The sequence below is a fragment of the Tyto alba genome, unplaced genomic scaffold, assembly GCF_018691265.1.
Source record: "Tyto alba isolate M040663 unplaced genomic scaffold, T.alba_DEE_v4.0 Super-Scaffold_7, whole genome shotgun sequence".
Lineage (NCBI taxonomy): Eukaryota > Metazoa > Chordata > Aves > Strigiformes > Tytonidae > Tyto > Tyto alba.
The window spans coordinates 26,075,774-26,093,878 of NW_024881328.1; the positions used below are offsets into that span (position 1 = coordinate 26,075,774).

General features: G+C 39.1%; 1 protein-coding gene across 1 annotated transcript in view; it reads right to left on the bottom strand.

The window, feature by feature from the left end:
- The window catches only part of PDE11A (phosphodiesterase 11A), a 137,022-nt gene that overhangs the window by 29,481 nt on the left and 89,436 nt on the right, over positions 1–18,105 (bottom strand). The window contains exons 11-15 of the mRNA XM_033010958.2: positions 11,356–11,502; positions 11,143–11,250; positions 5,831–5,940; positions 2,782–2,872; positions 653–753 (exon numbers count right to left, since the gene is read on the bottom strand). Of these exons, the coding sequence (XP_032866849.2) occupies positions 653–753; positions 2,782–2,872; positions 5,831–5,940; positions 11,143–11,250; positions 11,356–11,502 (557 nt within the window). The remainder of the gene's footprint in view (positions 1–652; positions 754–2,781; positions 2,873–5,830; positions 5,941–11,142; positions 11,251–11,355; positions 11,503–18,105) is intronic.

Consider the following 18,105-nt stretch of genomic DNA (forward strand, 5'->3'; position numbering starts at 1 on the left):
AACTCTGCACTCATGCTCCCACACATTCTCACTGGGAAGAGCTTGGTAATAATGAACAGTATTTGAAAAACAGTTGAAGTCTGCTTAGAGATTTGATTTGCAAGCAAGGAAAAGGAAGAAAACTGGATGAGAGAGATCCTATTATACTTCTCTCAAGCTTTTTAAGACCTATTTTCATCTGAGGCAAATTGGCATAATTTGTCTTCAAAGCAGCAATGTATATGCTTTCATTGCTTCTGCAACTGAGTCTGTAACTAAATATAATATTTCTTAGCATACATGTGTAGAAACTCTGAAATGGTGGAAAAGAATTCTAAAATGTCATTGATTTTCTATGTGCCTGAAGAAATGATCATGGAAGGGACAGAATTACAGGACTGAGCTGTAACTGATTCCTGGGATTGCTCTGAAGTACAAGCATAGGAATGCACTTGCTTTTTGTTGATACAGACATGTTACACATTAAAGCAAAAATTACTTGGACACGAGATATTTCTATTAGTCTAAGATGTACTAAGGATTAGACTAAATCTCTTCAACCACAGCTAAACACTAATTTCTCATATTATATATCCTTATTGGTATTTAATAGGTCATTAGAGTAAGTTCTTCGAATTTTCATTTGTCAAATACAAGAAATGCCAATACTTACTCAAAATACAGGGTGAGGTCTGTTGCCAATATCGATTGCTTTAGAAGCTGCATAAGGTCACTGTAGTCCTTAGAGGACAAGTTAGCAAAGATGTTGTGACCCTATAATGAAAGAGATAAAAGAGGTAAAGGGCTAGCAATCAATATAGGTTTTTAAAAGGTTTTCTGACTCTCTAGTCTACTGTTTCCCTGTAACAGAGGCCTTTTCTGATTCATGGCAAAACTATGACAAAATAATAATGTTAATACTGCTGAGATTACATTAGGGTGGAAGAGTTGACTATTATAATCAAGCACCTGGTATGTTTTTCTAAACTCTGCTGAAATTATAGCCTCTTGAGGAAAAATTTACTCTTTGCTCTGACCCTTCACAAACTCAATTTATGGGGAAAAACTATGTATACATCTCAATTTTTCCTCATTAAATGTTTTGGGGAGCTGTGCATTGCAGCTCTTGAGTTGTGCACCTAATAGATTTATCTGTGCTGCTGTTTGCAGGCACACAAACTGAGCAAAGACACTAAATATATTTTTCATTCAAAACAGCCCATTTGCTCACTCTGCCCATTACTGCCTTGTCTTACAGTGTATAAAGGGCATTGACTGTGTAGGCTAAAGAACTGCAACTTCATGCACTTTAAATGCCCTTTGTAGATCCAATAGGCTACTTTTTAAGGAATCATGGATTTAGAATTTGAAAGGTGCTCTATGGTCAGAATGAAAAGAAACATATTATTTAATATTGATATTTGAGAGCAGAAAGGTCCCTTTGTAAAATGGGCTTGCATTTCACGTAGTATTTTACATATCTGAAAGAAGCTGGAGTAGATTCCAAGGGAAAAAAATTTTTTTTTTCATATGTTTCTTGGTTTTTGAGCTGGAAAAGATAAAGAAAAGCATCTAGACTGATGATCTATAAACTGTCACAGAGTTGTCCATGTCTTGAGCCTGTCTTCAGAGGGACATTCAGTCATGATGAAGATTTCAGGAACTAGAGAAATCAATTTCCCAGGAAAGATAGTTCCAGAGGCTGAACAGTCTTATTGGTTTAGCAAAAAATGCCAAAACCCCCCAAAACCCCTTTCCCTTTTCCCTATTCTGAACCAGTCTGTTTAACTTTTAAATGCTGCTTTTTCTTATGCCTTTCCCTGGTAGTTTAAGGAGTCATTTAATTTCTAGTATCACCTTTTAGATAAACTAGGCTAGGCTAAGCAGATTGAGCTGTTTAAATCTCATGCTTGTGTTCTCCTTTCCTATGTCTACTTTTTTAATATAATGTAGAGAAACTGAACACTAAAGCCACAGTCCCATGACTAATCTCTGTGGCACTGTACACAGAGGTAAAGTCATCACCCTGTTCCCATTTGTCTGTGATCACAGGACATTCCCAGATGCTCTTCAAAAGTTACTGCAGATCATCAGATGGTCTCCAATTGTGCTGCATGAACAACATTTTTGATTTTATATATACCGAATGTGTTTTGTAACAATCTATCTGTGTAAATTAAGAAAATACATCCATTGTTTTGTAAGGATTGTATGTCCATTCTTCTACTTCTCTCACTTACTACATCTCTAGGGTGGTGCATGCTGCATACTGTTACACATAAGATATTCTAGGCAAAAACTATGTCTTTATATATATCTGCAAAGCAACTAGTGTACTTTGGACAGCATGATATCACTGATATTAATTTAAAAAAAATTCATTTAGTAAAATTATGCAAAACCACCATAAAAATACTGATTACAGAAAGACTGTCAAAGAAATTAAATTGGTTCAGTAAAGGATGACTGTGATACTCTGAATACAACACTCGTGGGGAAAGGTAAGAGCTTGTTTCGCCTACCTATAAACCATTGAGCACGATATATGTAAGACTGAGAAAAGCTGACAATATGATTAGGATATGTTCTCCTTGCCCCTAGCTGATTGAGACAAATATAATCTCTGGGCTCTACGATCAGCATTTGTAGTTGTTTAATTTTGTGCTAGTTGTGACCTTTGTGGTAACCAATAAATAATTCCTCAAGGAGAGGGCATTGAGAAGGTACTGTGTATGGTATTTCCTTTCTCCAGCTGAAACTCCCCAACAGTTTACAGTGAGATTAATAGTAATGCTTTTGTACCTCACTTTGGAGAATCATGACAGCATGATTGAAATGGTGGTGCTCCAAGGTAGCAGAGGTGCCGTAGAGCTGAGCTAAGGCTGATCCACTCCTGAAAGAGAACATGGGGAGTCAACAAGTACTGCTTGTCTGCTTACGAGGCAGGTTTCAGAAGCAATTTAGTAACAAAGGCACGTAGCCACACTTGCTCTCTCCATTTCAGCAACCACACTTAAGACAGTTGATGAGATCAAAATACTAAGGCATTTATGTTCCAGACTAAATATCATCAGCTAACTAAAGATTTTCCTGGAACTACACGAAATTTTGTAATGCAAAGTGCCCCAGTGATGCAACAGCACAGGTGCACCACTGTGTAGTAAAGACAAACAGTGACGTCCTTGAGCTGGGGCTGTTCTGCTACTACTTTCTGGTTTTAATTCTTAATAGATATAAACACAGTGGCTTACAATGGGTGATTACAAACTCTTTAAAAAAACCCAAAACACAACAACAAAAAACCAGCTGCAAATACAATGAAGTTCTGTCTGTATGTAAAATACCAAGGTAAACAAAAAACCACAAGTGAGAGCAGTGAATATAAAAGTAAAGTTTAGCATCTCTTCTAAATGTATTTTCTCATCATGTTTATTGTCTAAAAAGTAGCTTCAAAAAGCGCAGAGCAGGTGGGTGTTATAAGTTTAAAGAACAAAAAATCTACGGAATACAATTATAAAATTGTGAATTGTTGGGAGATGCAGAGAAAGGGGCTGAATTGTCAGAATACTTTTCATTATTATTTCACTTCTGGGACCCTGCCTAAAGCGACAAGATAGGTTTTCTTTCCAAAGAAATGAGAGTAAGAGATTATGCTAGAGACAAACAGAAAGAGTCTCCTAGGAGCATATACTATAAAACTGCACCATACTGATATTTAATTATCAGAATCAGCTATATTAGAGAGAAGGATGTCCGGGAAACATCATCCCCAGAGAACATGGTGTTGAGATATATAACAGAGCCATTTCAGACAACTGTGATATTGCCTCCATCATATACCTCTTGAACTTTCATCACACAGAACAGCAGTATTAAACACTGAAGATAAAATAGGAAAATGTGATGCTTAAATTTATGTCAGGTTAGAGGAATAAATCATAGCTGCTGTTATGAAAACTATAGCTTCTGTTTTCAGAGATGTTTTATACATGAGTGGTAATGTTTTGTTAAATGTCTTCAGCAATTTCTTTATGGAGTCGTAAAATGGTAGCCTCCTCTTTGTAGTCTGTTGTCAAACAACAAGTGATAGCAGTCTAATACTAAAGCCTCTACCTTTAACTCAGCCATACCTCTGCACAAGAGATACTGTTGTATAATGTTACAGTAGAGAAGTGGTTAACTTAATCAGAGCTTAAAATGGTCAGGATGTAAATCTTAGGTCTCATTTTTGTAAATTAGGAACATAAACATCAATCACCTGAGCTTCCTTCCCATTTGTCTCGTGTTTTTTGATTCTCTTCAAGACTCAGCTGCAAAAAGACATCTAGCAGTGCTTGGTAACCTTTGCACCATGAGCTCTGTCTTTGAGCACTGCAATTGATTTTCCTTGCTATGGTGATTGAAGATCCAGACAGTGTCATTGTTTCATTGAGACTGTACAGCAACACCAATAGCTCAGGAAATGGCAGCTAAGCGAATATCAGAAACATCAGTTTGAGTGATGTTCACTGAGGCAACTTGCCCCCCGAAATGCAGCAGCCCGTGCATACGCACACTGCAGCAGAGTATTTCTGCAAAAGGTAGGAAAAGATAGGCTAATGCAACATCACCCTTTCAAATATCTTTGGACAACCATTTGACCACTCCCCATCATGCTGGAGGATTAGCAGTAATACAGAACAGACAAAGGTGCAAATGCATGCCGGGATCTGCATGACAGCAGACCCTCAAGCTCTCATATTTGACTGTAGAGGACCTGGGGAGTTGAGAAAACAAAATGGGATTTGGAAGAGTCTTTAACAGCTTTATTTCACAGCTTGTCCCTGATGTTGTCAAGGGGCATTTCCTGATGTGTTCTCCTGCCTCTGTTCTCAGGGAACACATTTTGTAAAGAATTTGATCTTGGTCAAGGGAGTTCCCTTACCAGCACAGTAAAATGAAATATCCTCAAACCTTCCACAAACCTGCTTCTACCTCACTGTGTCTGAGGGCAGCAGCCTGGACATAAAAACATATGCAAGTCAGGGCTACTGAATCAGGTCCTAAGCACTTTTAATAGAATAAAATTAATGTTTGCAATTGAAAACAGTCTGGAGAGCAAGATTTCACATAGGTGATGTAAGAATCTTCCTTCAAGATCCAGCTTTGTGTTCTGGTGGGTACTGACAATTGCAGGGGGTGGCCAGCCCACCCCTGCCCACGGCAGCATGTCTGTGAACAGGCTATGTGTGCTCTGGCATGTGGGGCAGGCCAGGGAGGAGGCATTTTGACAGGCAGGGACCCTGTGTGCTCCACAACTGATGGATATGTGGTGAGGCAACTACTCCAGCCACCAGCTGTGGATGATACACATCAGAGCTCCAGCATGATGGCAATGGTTTCATACTTCATAAGCTAGGAATTACTTTATGTATGCTTCCCTATGTTGGCGTGAAAGTTTTTGTGAAAGCATTATTTCAGTTTTACCTATTTTCTTTTCTTAATAGTTGAACAAGGTTTTGCTTAACATCACGCATTCCAGCTGGCAAGAACCACCCAGATAGACAGTTTCGGTGTTTCCTGGGTTGAATAACAGAATCAATAATACCTGAGCCTGAAAAGAACATCAAGTTTTGGCACCACGTTTCAATATGCGGTGTCAGTTTAACAGCCTGATACAAAGGACAAGCCAGCAATTACCCAAAAGAATGGAGAATGATAAAGATGGATAGTCCCTCACTGCATACAAGAATAAGAATACTTGGCCTTGGCCTGGGAGGCCTGAAATTAATCCTTCATTCTTTATCCTGGTCACCTTTTGCTCTTCTGTGGAAGAAAAACAAATTAGAGTAATAAGAATTAGAAAACTTACTTGGCTTGGAAGGCATTGTTGGTTCCCCTGTGGTCAAGGTCATGACATAAGCATCCCACAATCAAAGCTAAAATTTCAATTTCAGTTAGAATCTCCTGAAATCCTGCAGTCTGAGAACAGAAAAAAAAAAAAAAAATAGCAGCTGTAACTATCAGTAGGAAAAGGGATAAGTAATGATAGTCCATTGAGCAACAGTCAATTTTGTTTTGATATCATGAATGTTTCAGTAAGGAGAAGATAAATGCTCTATTGTCATATTATATTCCCTGCTGTATGTTAGATGGTTAGCAGAATAGATAACATCCTTGGAGTAAGCTGTTATTATCTCTTTGTTGCATTTCCAGCATGTCATTTCTCCACTACCCAGAAGGCACTAAAGGCAAAAAGAGCTGAAAACACCAATAACTACACACTAAGACAGGAACTGGAATTTCATATCAGAGAAATACAAACCAAAATTGATTCCATTTTGAAATTATTGTTTAGAGAAGTATTTAGTCAGATTTATTCAATCCTGAGGTGACCATCTTAGTCAATCCCTACTGTCAGAGATAGCTGAGATGTTAAATCAAAAGACCCATAAAAGAAACCAGCTAAAATATACTCTATGGAACTGTTATGAACTATTAAGAGATTTGTTATCTGGGACACATGAAATGAAGCAGCATGATTTAAAGAGGAACTGTCTCAGATGGCATATTTCTGTTGCAGATACTCACTTGAATTTTGGAGAGAATTTTGAAAACTGATGTACTGAAATTCCCCACAAGCCGCTCAGACCAGATACACCTATGTGAATGGGGGAGCTGATCCTAGGAACATTTTTTTGCCACTATGCTTCTCCTCATGGATACTTGCCATAGCAGTTTTCCTGCCTGAACTGCCTCATGTCAGAAAAGAAACACTACTGTCATTTCTAACCAAGCGTCTTGAACAGATCCTGTCTGGAGGAGGTGCTGGATCTTGCATGGGACACCACCTCTTTGGAGCTGTGCATCTTACCTATGGCAGAAACAACCCGGTTCTTCAACTCTTCAGAAGCGTAAGGGCATATTGCCTGCAAAAATGACTGGCTGAGCTGGAAAATCTAACACTTTTCTTTCCACAGTGCCAGTCTCCAATGACACTCCTCAACTAGCCACACAATCTAGTTAGTATGAAATTAAAGTATATAAAAAGAATATGAAATACATTTATATTGGAGGACCAAACCAAGGCTGAGCACTAACAGTGTGTAAGAAATCCTGAATTCCACTGATTTTCAATGAGGCATAATTTCACCCGCTGGCAAGAAGAGTGAAACAAAGAGAGTGAATATCAGTGGGACTTGATGTCCTTACCTGGTAGGAACTTACAGCCCACTCAGAAATGCCAGTCAATTGCTGCAATATATGTGAAAATTCTGCTATTCACCCTGAAGACCAAAAATTCTACTTAAATAAATGCACATGCAAATCCAAATAGCCTCTGTTTTCATCGTCTGAAATGTGGCTGCAGTTAATATTTAGGCAGTACAGGGAGCCAAGCTCCCCCCTTGTGCTCAGGAATGCATTTTAGGGGGGAACTGAGGAACTGCAGGACTTGCTACTAAAGCTATATATAATTGTGCTTTGAGTTTACATTTCAGAAAAGATGATCAAATATGAGGAAGAAGGATTCCTTTCATGTAGAATCCACTGGTGTACAGAGTAACTTGAATATTATAAAAGATATTCTCCTGATTTCTAGTGGCATTGCTTTTTTTTTAGTTTTAGTAACAGCTACGCAGGCAGAGGAAATTTTCTAAAAAATAGTGTTTTCTATTTTTATTTTTTAAACGTTGCTCTAATATACCAAATAATAATCAAGGTCTGTTTTTAAAAAAGGGAGTAAAAAATAGGTTGTAACAGACAACATGTCACGTGTCAAGTTTCAATCCAGAGAAAACATTCATGCCTAAGTTAAAACAACTTAAAATACAAGTTTTATAATATAAACTTGATGCTGTAATAAATATTCTTTAGCATAACACAAGCTTTGATTAAACTCAAGGATTCAACCTGTATTGCAAATGCAGGAAAGCCAATTAAGGAATTTATTAACGGTAGCAATATCTCAAAAATAAATACAACATTTTATTTAATCAAAAGTCTAGTCATTGAATGTATGAGAAAATATAGCATATTTCACAGTGAAAAACATTTAATTTAAAACAATGTTACGGTAAGGGGATAGCTGCTTTGAACATAATGTAAGAAAACAGAGGATTACATTTCCCCATTTTTTGAATTTACACAGAGAGAAGAAATACATGGCTATAGATGATGGTGCAGTAAAATTTATTTTCACCAGAAAAGGAATGACCCATAACTCATGACTGGCACAGTCTCCAGTGAGTTATGGAGGTCATTCTTTCATGTGAGGAAATGAATTGCATTCATTATACCTTGCCCCACATTTATATGTTTTGTTATTAGCACGCCAGATGGGATTTTAATTTTGTATTGCTTACTTGTTCATTTTTACTGTTTCGAATAAGTATCAATGTGAACTGCATTAGGCAAAGGCATTGATGATGAAGGCTGGTCTTGATCCTGTGGTTTACTCTCATGTGATGTCCTTAACTCACAGGATCAGTCTTGCTTCAGTGCTTGTCTTCAGAATATTTGAGAGAGTCTGAAATATAGAAGTATGGCTTGCAGGACTGGGCTTATAAATGTTCAGTGTCTAACTAGAGACAGAAAATACATACTTAGATATATGGGAACATACCTTAAGATATGCAGAAGGCTGACCCAGGAGTGAAACAACTGACTTAAGCTTTGTTGGATTTCTGTTGTTTGTCTTGTTCAACCTGGTTGAATTTTCCTTCTGCATTCAGTGGGAGCACTGTTGGGCCATTAGAAGCTACTGCATTACAGATTAGGAATTACTATGTTACTGTAAATCCTACCTAAAAACAACCTAAAATAGACCTACTGGTTTATATTTGTGGTGCAGTCAATATTGCTGACTGTCCTGGAGAAATCAGGAATAGAGTGTAATAACTGCACAAAGCAGTGCCTTCTTAACCATCAAAGAATTTTCCTTTTTGCAAGTGAAAAAACAAGGCACATACTAACTCAGATGGTTCCCCCAAGACTAACAAAGTAAGAGCAAGCCTTGTGCTATTACTAGTCTTTTGACTCTCTCTTTTGTGTCTTTTTTCACAAGATCAGTCTTCCTATCTCAGGAAGGGAGAGCAGCCCAAGCTGATAATACACTTGAACTTTGTTCTCAGGCAGAGCCCCAGCAAAGCGGGGTGGGATGTGTGGTGAGTTCAGTGTCATGGGCACATGTGTCCAGCCCTGCACGTGGAATTGCTTGCTCAGTTTGTTACCAGGAGTGTGGGCAATGAAATGAGCTTGGCTTGAAAATCCCGGGTAACCTCCCACAGACAGTTGCATCTCTATGCTGACTGCTAAAAGGATCCTGAAATTATGTTTTGAGAACCACAGTCAAAGCAGTTTATGGCTGAGGCCTCGCAGGCTTCCTGGTGGCTGTTGCAGCAGCAGGGATCTGCTTTCTCCGTGCTGGATGCCAATTTAGTCACCAGGAGCTGAGATGGAGATGCCTGGTGGGAGAGTGCATTTCCCACCCAGAGCATCCTGACAAAACCCTGGCCTCGGAGCTCCACCTAGAGGTCCTCACGGGTGAGGTTGGAGGGCTCCCCACTCCCTGGCACTATTTGTCAGGAATTAATGTAATTCCCAGCTGAACAGCACCGCCTGATTCTGCCCTTACTCTTCAGAGAAACAAGCTTTTCATTTTTCTATAACTAAAAAAAAAAAGTATATCAAGTTTATAAAACTTTAAAAACAACCAATGCCCACACATTATCACAAGATTTCATTAGAGATCATTAAGAAGTGCCTGCTGAAACAGCCTTAATTCTGCTCAGCTAAACAGCCTCATGCCCAGAAGAAGAGGCGACCTTTCGCTGTTGTTAAATGTTTCCATTTCTTCTGTCTCACGGTGTACAGTACAACTGTGCTACCCTTCCGTAACTGCTCACAAAAAGAAACCCACATAGCTGGGAGGCACCTAGCAATAGATCTACCTACTAGGGGACACCGTACTCTTTTTTTTTTTTTCTCACCTGACACACAAAGTTCTGCCACAGAGACAATGCCAAATGGAGGAGGGCAGCTGGGAACCCCCACGCAAGACAGTGGTGCCCTGTGAACAGGACACAGGCCACGGACTGTGTCAAGTCCATGTAATTTAGCGCTGATGTGTGCTGCGGATGGCACAGGCTGCAGAGTCTCCGCTTCTATGGACAGGGTCCAAACGCTGACTGTGTCACAGAGGCCAGCCAGCAACAAGAACATAAACATTGGGTGATTAAGAATCAGGGAACAAGCGCGTGGTATCTCAGATAAATAAATACAAAGCACAAAGGCTGTTACTATGACCACTTTAAGGTTCACAATAGATGACTCTGGCAGTTAAAACTGAACATGAAGAAAAAATGGAAAAACTTGATTTCTTATTCTTATCTGGAGATAAGGCAGACCTAAAATCTAAAGTACAGTGGAAAGTGGTGTGTGCACACAGGCATTTTGCTTCTCTTTTGCCATATTAACCAGAATATTAAACATCCCAGGATCACCAAGCTTTTTATCGATATGTTTACAAGAATTAACTAGCCAAACATGGATTATTTAATGCAGTGAAGTTGCTGTGGGGTAGGGAGAGAGAGTAAGTGGTACTTTCAACAGAATTTACCTGTACGTTGAAAGGAGTTACAGGTACTGATGGAGATACATGTTAATAAAACCCAGAAGAGTTACAGTGTCCAGCAGAGACACAAGCTTCACTTAAATCACTAAGTTGGAAGATAATCTTAAAACGTTTTAAGGCAGTATCTTCTACAACTATTTAGATCAAGCTGGATAAGAAGGTAATAAATATCAACATAATAAATACTTCTGAGATTCTAATCTTTGTTTTTGTACTTCTCAATTTGAGAGTCTGAAATAAATGTCAAATCAAAGAGTTCCAAAAGAAAAACATTTTTATAAGATCAAGATCTATAATAACAAGCTCACTCCAAGACTGCCATCTGTTTTCAGTCACTTTAATGTGCCTGTAATATCACTGTCACTAAAACACTATACGGTTTTGCCAAATATGTGCTGCCTTAAGTTGAGTAACTTCCGTGTGTATTTCTGTTGGAAATGAATGAGTATCATAATAACTAGAAAAGAAATCAAAAGTTGGAAAATGTTTAGACAGGTAAGGCAATCTGGCTGTAAAGGCTCTTATGGGATTGTCTGTAACTGGATACTTACAGTTAACATGGCAAACATTAGCTGGCAGACGTTGAAAGCATGCCTCCAGTTGTGATACAAAACCATTCGATAATTCTTCCTAACTGTCAAAAGCCACCTACACAGTGTCTGAAATGAAAAGTACAAATTGTATTAGGGCTACTAAATGTGTACAAATGGACAGCGCAGTGCCAAATCAAAAGCAGCAGATATCTCTGCAGCGCAGATGGTTACCTCATAGTCAATTTTAAATTTCTGAACCATTCCAAGTTCCATGAACATCCGCAGGGCTGCAGTAATCATGGCATCCACATCAAGCGAGAAGTCATCAAAATGGATATCATCAATGCCAAGCTCTGACACCAGAGGGATGTTTGCTGCCTGAAAATGCCAAAAGGAAAGGGAAACTTCTGATTCAAAACTTAGGTCTTTTTTTCTGTGTCACCCTTACAAGAAATCATCCATACATCAGTTCTGACCTGACAATACATCCTCCCCTTGATTTGAATGCTGAGCAATAGAAGTCTTCATCTGAGAAATACAAACATCTCAAGCTAACGGAGTGGGGAAAACAGTAGGAAGGAGAAGAAATTGCTATGAGCAGGAAACATGGTCACCATACCAAGTGAAGTCCGTACATAACATTTAGACTGTGAGAGCTGACTACTTTACAGCTACTGCAGTAACACAATATATTCCAATGCAAATTACAATGCTGTAATGCATGAAACATCTGGACAGCCAGCAGCTGGGAATTTTAATTGCTACCATTCAGAAATGCGAAGTAAATATACTGCTCTGCAGAATTTCTTCATCCAAATGTCTTTACATTCAGAAGCATACAAGTGCCCTTTGCTTTATGCTGTTCACTACACATTCATAGAACCAGGAAGAGAGTAATACAAGAAATTTCTAGCAGAAGTACTTTTCAAAGTAAAATAAAAAAAATTGTCAACATGCTGATTATGTAGCAAGACAATAAACAGCAAAAGCTTTACATTTTGCTTTGTCCATGTAACAGCAGGCTTTTGTTCTGTTTGTAAGAAAGGAATGAGCTTTTAATGCACACAAAAACACATGAATGAGTGTGCAGGACTGGCTAACGTGTACAGTTGCGCATAGGGATGCATTGTGGCTGGCCCAGTGGCAGCACCTGCGGGAGCCAGGCGGAGGTGCTGACAACCCTCACGGGCTTGTTTGCCCTTCCTTACGCCCCGTTGGACTTGCCACTCATGTCCCTAGAGAGGGCAGGTGGAGGAGGCTGCATTTGCTGAAGGAGCATCTGTTCCCTGTCTCCTGCAGGGAGAAGGTGATGGGTCAGAGAGAAACCCCACAGAGGGGCTGGATCCAGCCCACAGGCCATGAGCTGGGCCGTGCTGAATTAGTTAAAATCACATGGACTCAGCTGTTGTGGAACATCCAGATACTCACTTGCAGAAAATATCAATTTGTTCATGCAACTGTAAGTTCACCTTCACAGTTAGAGCATCTATGTAACCATTTTATGGTTTCCTTTTGAAAACTTGTGTTTTGAAATACTACATCCTAACTAAACCATATTACTGACATGTAAAAAGCTTTTTCTGGCCAAAGGGAAAGTGCCACTTTAATAATTACTTTATGCAGAGATTTAGCTACTTTACCTATACCATGTAAGAGAAGATCGTATAAAACCTGCCATAAAATAGTATTAACATTGCAGTGTTAGTTTATTCGCTAGCTAGAAGAAAAGTCTTTTCAGTTCAGCACCCAATAAAGCATGCCAATACCACAAAAAGTCATGGCGTTACACCAGTGATGTTAACTGACATAGGAAATACAACAAACCCATCAAGTCAAGTGTCATCCGAGGACACAGCTGGAGAATCTCTGGAGCATGCAGGCAGAGATGTAAGCTCTGTTAACTACATACTTGCTTTGTCTGCTAGCATACTTACCCAAGCTGAATCAATTCAGCATATTTTTTTGAATAATTATTGAAAAATCTGAATGATTGTTAGGTGATCCCAACAGGTGTTACACCTTAACACCCTTTAAGATCTGGCTGAAAACTATGTATTTACTTCTGAGGTAGAAAGAAGGAAAATAGTTAGTTGTGAAACAGGAACACTGGCCCAGAGACTGTGCTGTCCAGACCTTCAGCAGTCTTACGAAAATTGTGACTTTTTTAATCATTCAGTTATTCTTCAAACTTTGGGGGATACTCAAGATGCATCCTAATATTTAGTCTATGAATACACTCATTGCATAGTAAATGCACTCTCTATAAAATGTCTTTGAGGGAAGAAACACATTTGTCCGTCTTACTTGTTTGTTCCTTAGAGAGAAGTTTGAATAGCAAAGATGCTGAAAGAGAAGCACTTAATTGTAAGTAGACCTACTTGAAATTGTTTTATCAAAACTATCTTTACAAACCCAGTGCTGCATTTTCATTAACTTTGAAGTGGTCTCTGATTAAAATTTTCATGTTTTTTGTCCTCTTAAAGGAAAACAGATCTCTTCCTTGCTACTTTTTACTGGAAACAAACACTTCTGCCATCCTGTTACAATTCAAGGGAGAACACTTGAAGCAATTGCTCAACTACAATTGTTTTTCCCTTTGTCAAACAGTGGAGAAATAACAATATATTCCAAATCTACTACAAACTAAATAACAGGATATTAACAAAGCAAGTCAAAAACAATTTCTTCCCATGTCAGTCTGAAACTTTTAAATATTTATGAGGTTTTACATTCCTAAATTTAACAGGAGTGCCATAATCCAAAATAACTGCTGAATTAATAGCCAGGAGATAACATTTGTGTAAAAGAACCATTTGCTTTACAACAGCAATAAAGGAAACAACAGAATTATGAGTGTTGAGACTAATTTGAATAATGTTAAAAAAATGATATGTTGTGGGGCTGCAGCAATATTCTGACTGCACCTGGCATTGTCTGTCCTCAGCTTCTTATGCTGGAAATTCAGCAGTCCAGGGTTTATAGGAAAACAGTCATTAAAACTTCATTTTTTTAATTACAAAGATATAAAAAATATTCATAATACAGAATATTAAAACATATCCATCCCTGAAATTTTGCTGCACTGCAGGACAAGTTCCAGTGGATTTCTTAAAATAAACAGCAATAACAACACTCTCTTCCAGGAAAACAGAGGGATGAAAGTACCATGACAATAAGAGGAAGGGGCAGGCAATTAAAATTCAAGTTACAGTGAAATTATTTTTTAAAGCACCCCAGTGATTTAGAATCACTTAAAAGTCTTGCTTCCTTTTGAACATTTTGAAGTTCAATTTCCCCTTTCTAAAAACAATTAAGAGCTTTATACTCTGAAGTTTTTTTAAGCTGTGGACCAAACAATTTCAATGCTCTTCATCCTTGAGAAAAATTCACCGACTCTTCTGTGATCTTATGATAAATTAAAGTTGGACATGTCCCCTCTGGTCACATCTCCATAGCCCCTGGTACTAAAGCAAAAATTTGTCTTAAAAGGAACCATGAACGCAAGTTGGGCTTAACACATGGAAAGCAACTGGTCTTGCCTGATAAAGTACAAACTCAACAGTAACCAGACTGTGAAACTATCACCACTTGTAAGCAGTTGAAAAAGAGGATGTCATGCCCCTGAATGAGAGCAGAAAGACAAGGTCTGTGGCTACCCCATACTCAGATGTTCATGGGATGGGATGGGATGGATACAGGAAGGAGGAAAAGCACCTTTGTACTCAATTCAGGATTGGAGACAGATTCTTCTTTCCTCATTGCACTTTGCTATCATGTAAATTACTTCACAGCCTGCTTGGTACATGTGAACAGTTAGGAGATGAGTGACTTATTGAGCCTTACCTTACATCGGCCATCGCCAAAGGGCCATATGTCATTAATGACCATCATACATCCAAATACATGGAACATCAAGTGGCTTCTACCAACAGTGAAGTCCCAATTCTGGCCACTATAAAAGGCAGCCCATGGGAATAGAAAAATAATGTTTCTGGTTCAGTATTAATAAGCCTTCAGGCTGCTGTGGATGAACAAAACCCAAAAAGGAAAACTTTAGGAAATCAGAGAGTCAAAGTTTTAGGGAAACCTTGAAAAGCGAAATACTTGAAATAAAAGCTACTATTTGATGCTTACACCTTAGTGCTGCTGAAGACAACTATTTCAATTTTAGAAGTACGTATAAAACATATGCTGTATAAAATGGTTTCTTTATATTGTTAACATGCAACTAGGTAACAACAAAGATAAGCATTCATACTTGTTTTTTCTTCTGTGCAGTATGTGTTCATGTGTAAATGTATGTCAGAAAGATGTTGTATAATATGCACATACATATACACAGAGCATTTTATAACATTCTCCCTGTAAGGGCTGAACGAAGCCATCACAATCAATGAACATAAGCAAAAGGGGAGACTTCTGCTGCTCTTACTGGACATATTTCCTGAAGGAGAGAGAGGTTTTATATTCAGTGTGGTTAATGTTACTGCAAATTGTTTTCCTTTTAATCCTACTTTCCGTTTCTGTCATATACCACACTAGTACCTTCATAATGGCCAATACTGCTATTGAGAAAACATATGCAAAGCATACTGATAATTGCCCTCTTACAAATTAACTTTAAATCAGTTTATAGTTATAAATAGTACAGGAATGATCCCCTAGAGATGGGTGAAAGGAAAGGGGGAGAGCTTCCTGTCCTGAATAACTTGTAGGTGTGATAGCTAGTATAAGCTCGCAAGTGTCTTGCTATTTTAGGATCTGGTGACACATTACCAGTCCTTCCAAACAGGGAAGAAACTTTATGGATTTCTCTAACAATCAGCACAGTTTTACAAACCAAACTTCCTGTGTGAGTTGGCAGTCTAGTTTTCAGCATGTGAAAGCTATACTAAGTTAAATCTTCTTGTACCACCTAGTCAGATGTACTGCCAGTGGAGAGCAGCAGACAGGTAACATGCTGCCAGCATGAAAAATGGTCAGAGGGTGATAACCCCTTATGTAGGGAAAATGCCTTTATGTAGGGAAAAACTGTATCTTGTCAGGAACAAATATGAAATAGCAATTTGGATATTTAATAATCTATAGCAGAATTTGGTTAGGGACAGTCTGAGTCAGTGGTGGAGAAAGGGCAATTTCAAGGTGGTGATTACATTTTGTCCCATCTTGACATAATCCTCTTATTCCATCCTTATTTTCTTCAAATTAGCACACACAGATAGGCAGCTTAAGGAGTTTCTTAAACAGAGGACACCTACTGCTCAAAGGCCTGATTGTAATAACTTAATTCACCATTACATGTCATATGAAAACACAGTTTTTGATCCCATTTGATACTAAGAAGACAGGAAAAAGACATTATTCCACAGATTGACAGGGAGGGCTTACTAAATGATTTTGCATGAACTCTTCTGATAGCATATTTTTTTGCGATCTTCTATAATCATATTTGATAATGTGATAAAATCAGACCTAAGGAAACTGGCGAGTTCTTCAGAAAGCATTCTTTCTGCTTGTAAAATGTTCACTACCATGGAAACAGTCCAGCTAAAAACATAAAAAACTGGACTGAAATCCTTGTTTGCTATGTCAGCTCAAACTCTATACTTCAGTTTTACTACCTGTGTGGCTAAGACATCAGTGCTTATTACGTCAGGAGAACATTTTGAAATGTACTGATAAGCATAGTCGTATGGCTTTGTCAAAAAAAAGCACATTCTGCTATTTAGTATGCTCACCTTCTTTCCCATGCAATATCAGAACAATTCATAGAATGGTTTGGGTTGGAAGGGACCTTAAAGATCATCCAGTTCCATCCCCCCTGCCATGGGCAGGGACACCTTCCACCAGACCAGGCTGCTCAAAGCCCCGTCCAACCTGGCCCTGAGCCCTTCCAGGGAGGGGGCAGCCACAGCTGCTCTGGGCACCCTGTGCCAGCGTCTCACCACCTCACAGGAAAGAATTTCTTCCTTATAGCTAATTTAAATCTATCCTCTTTCAGTTTAAAACTGTTACCTCTCATCCTATCCCTACACTCCCCGATAGAGTCCCTCCCCATCTTTCCTGTAGCTCTCTAAGTACTGAAAGGCTGCTATAATATCTCCCTGGAGCCTCCTCTTCTCCAGGCTGAACAACCCCAACTCCCACAGCCTGTCCTCATAAGGGATGTGCTCCAGCCCCTGACCATTTTCATGGCCTCCTCTGGACACACTAGAGCAGGTCTGTGTCCTTGTGTTGGGGGCCACAGAGCTGGACACAGAACACCGGGGGGGTCTCACATGAGTGGAGTAGAAGGGGAGAATCATCTCCCTTGACCTGCTTATACCCTGCTGTGTTGTCCCTCTAACAGATATGGGGGTGGTTGAAGTCCCCCATGAGGACCAGGGCTTGTGAACATGAGGCTGCTCCCATCTGACTATAGAGGGCCTCATCCACTCCGTCTTCCCGGTCGGGTGGCCTGTAGCAGACCCCCACTGTAACATCTCCTGTCCCTGCCTTCCCTTTAATCCAGACCCACAAGCTCTCGGTTGGCTCCTCATCCATCCCCAGGAAGGGCTCCACACACTCCAGCTTGTCACTGACATAGAGGGTGACACTCCCTCCTCTGTATATTTCCACTATTGAATATAGTCCACTTTTTATATAGCCCTCTGGACAATGACACATGGAACTGAAAGCAAGGTTTCCAAATCGGAAAATACTGCCAGACCCATGGAAAAAAAGTAACAAGAAACTTGAATATATATAACACATATAAAGATATCCTGTGAAATATATGTCCCAATGTAGCAAAAGAATGGCAAAACAATATGGTATGCCTCAACTCCCAGGGGCACTGTTTGAGTCAGCAGTCCATGTACTATTTCAACAGTGGGTCAGGATGTGATCTATTTTATACTCTATAGTGAAACTGGAGCATCAGATAACATGACATACAAAAAAAATAAGACTACCCTTTCAGATATCTCTGCAGAATCTCAC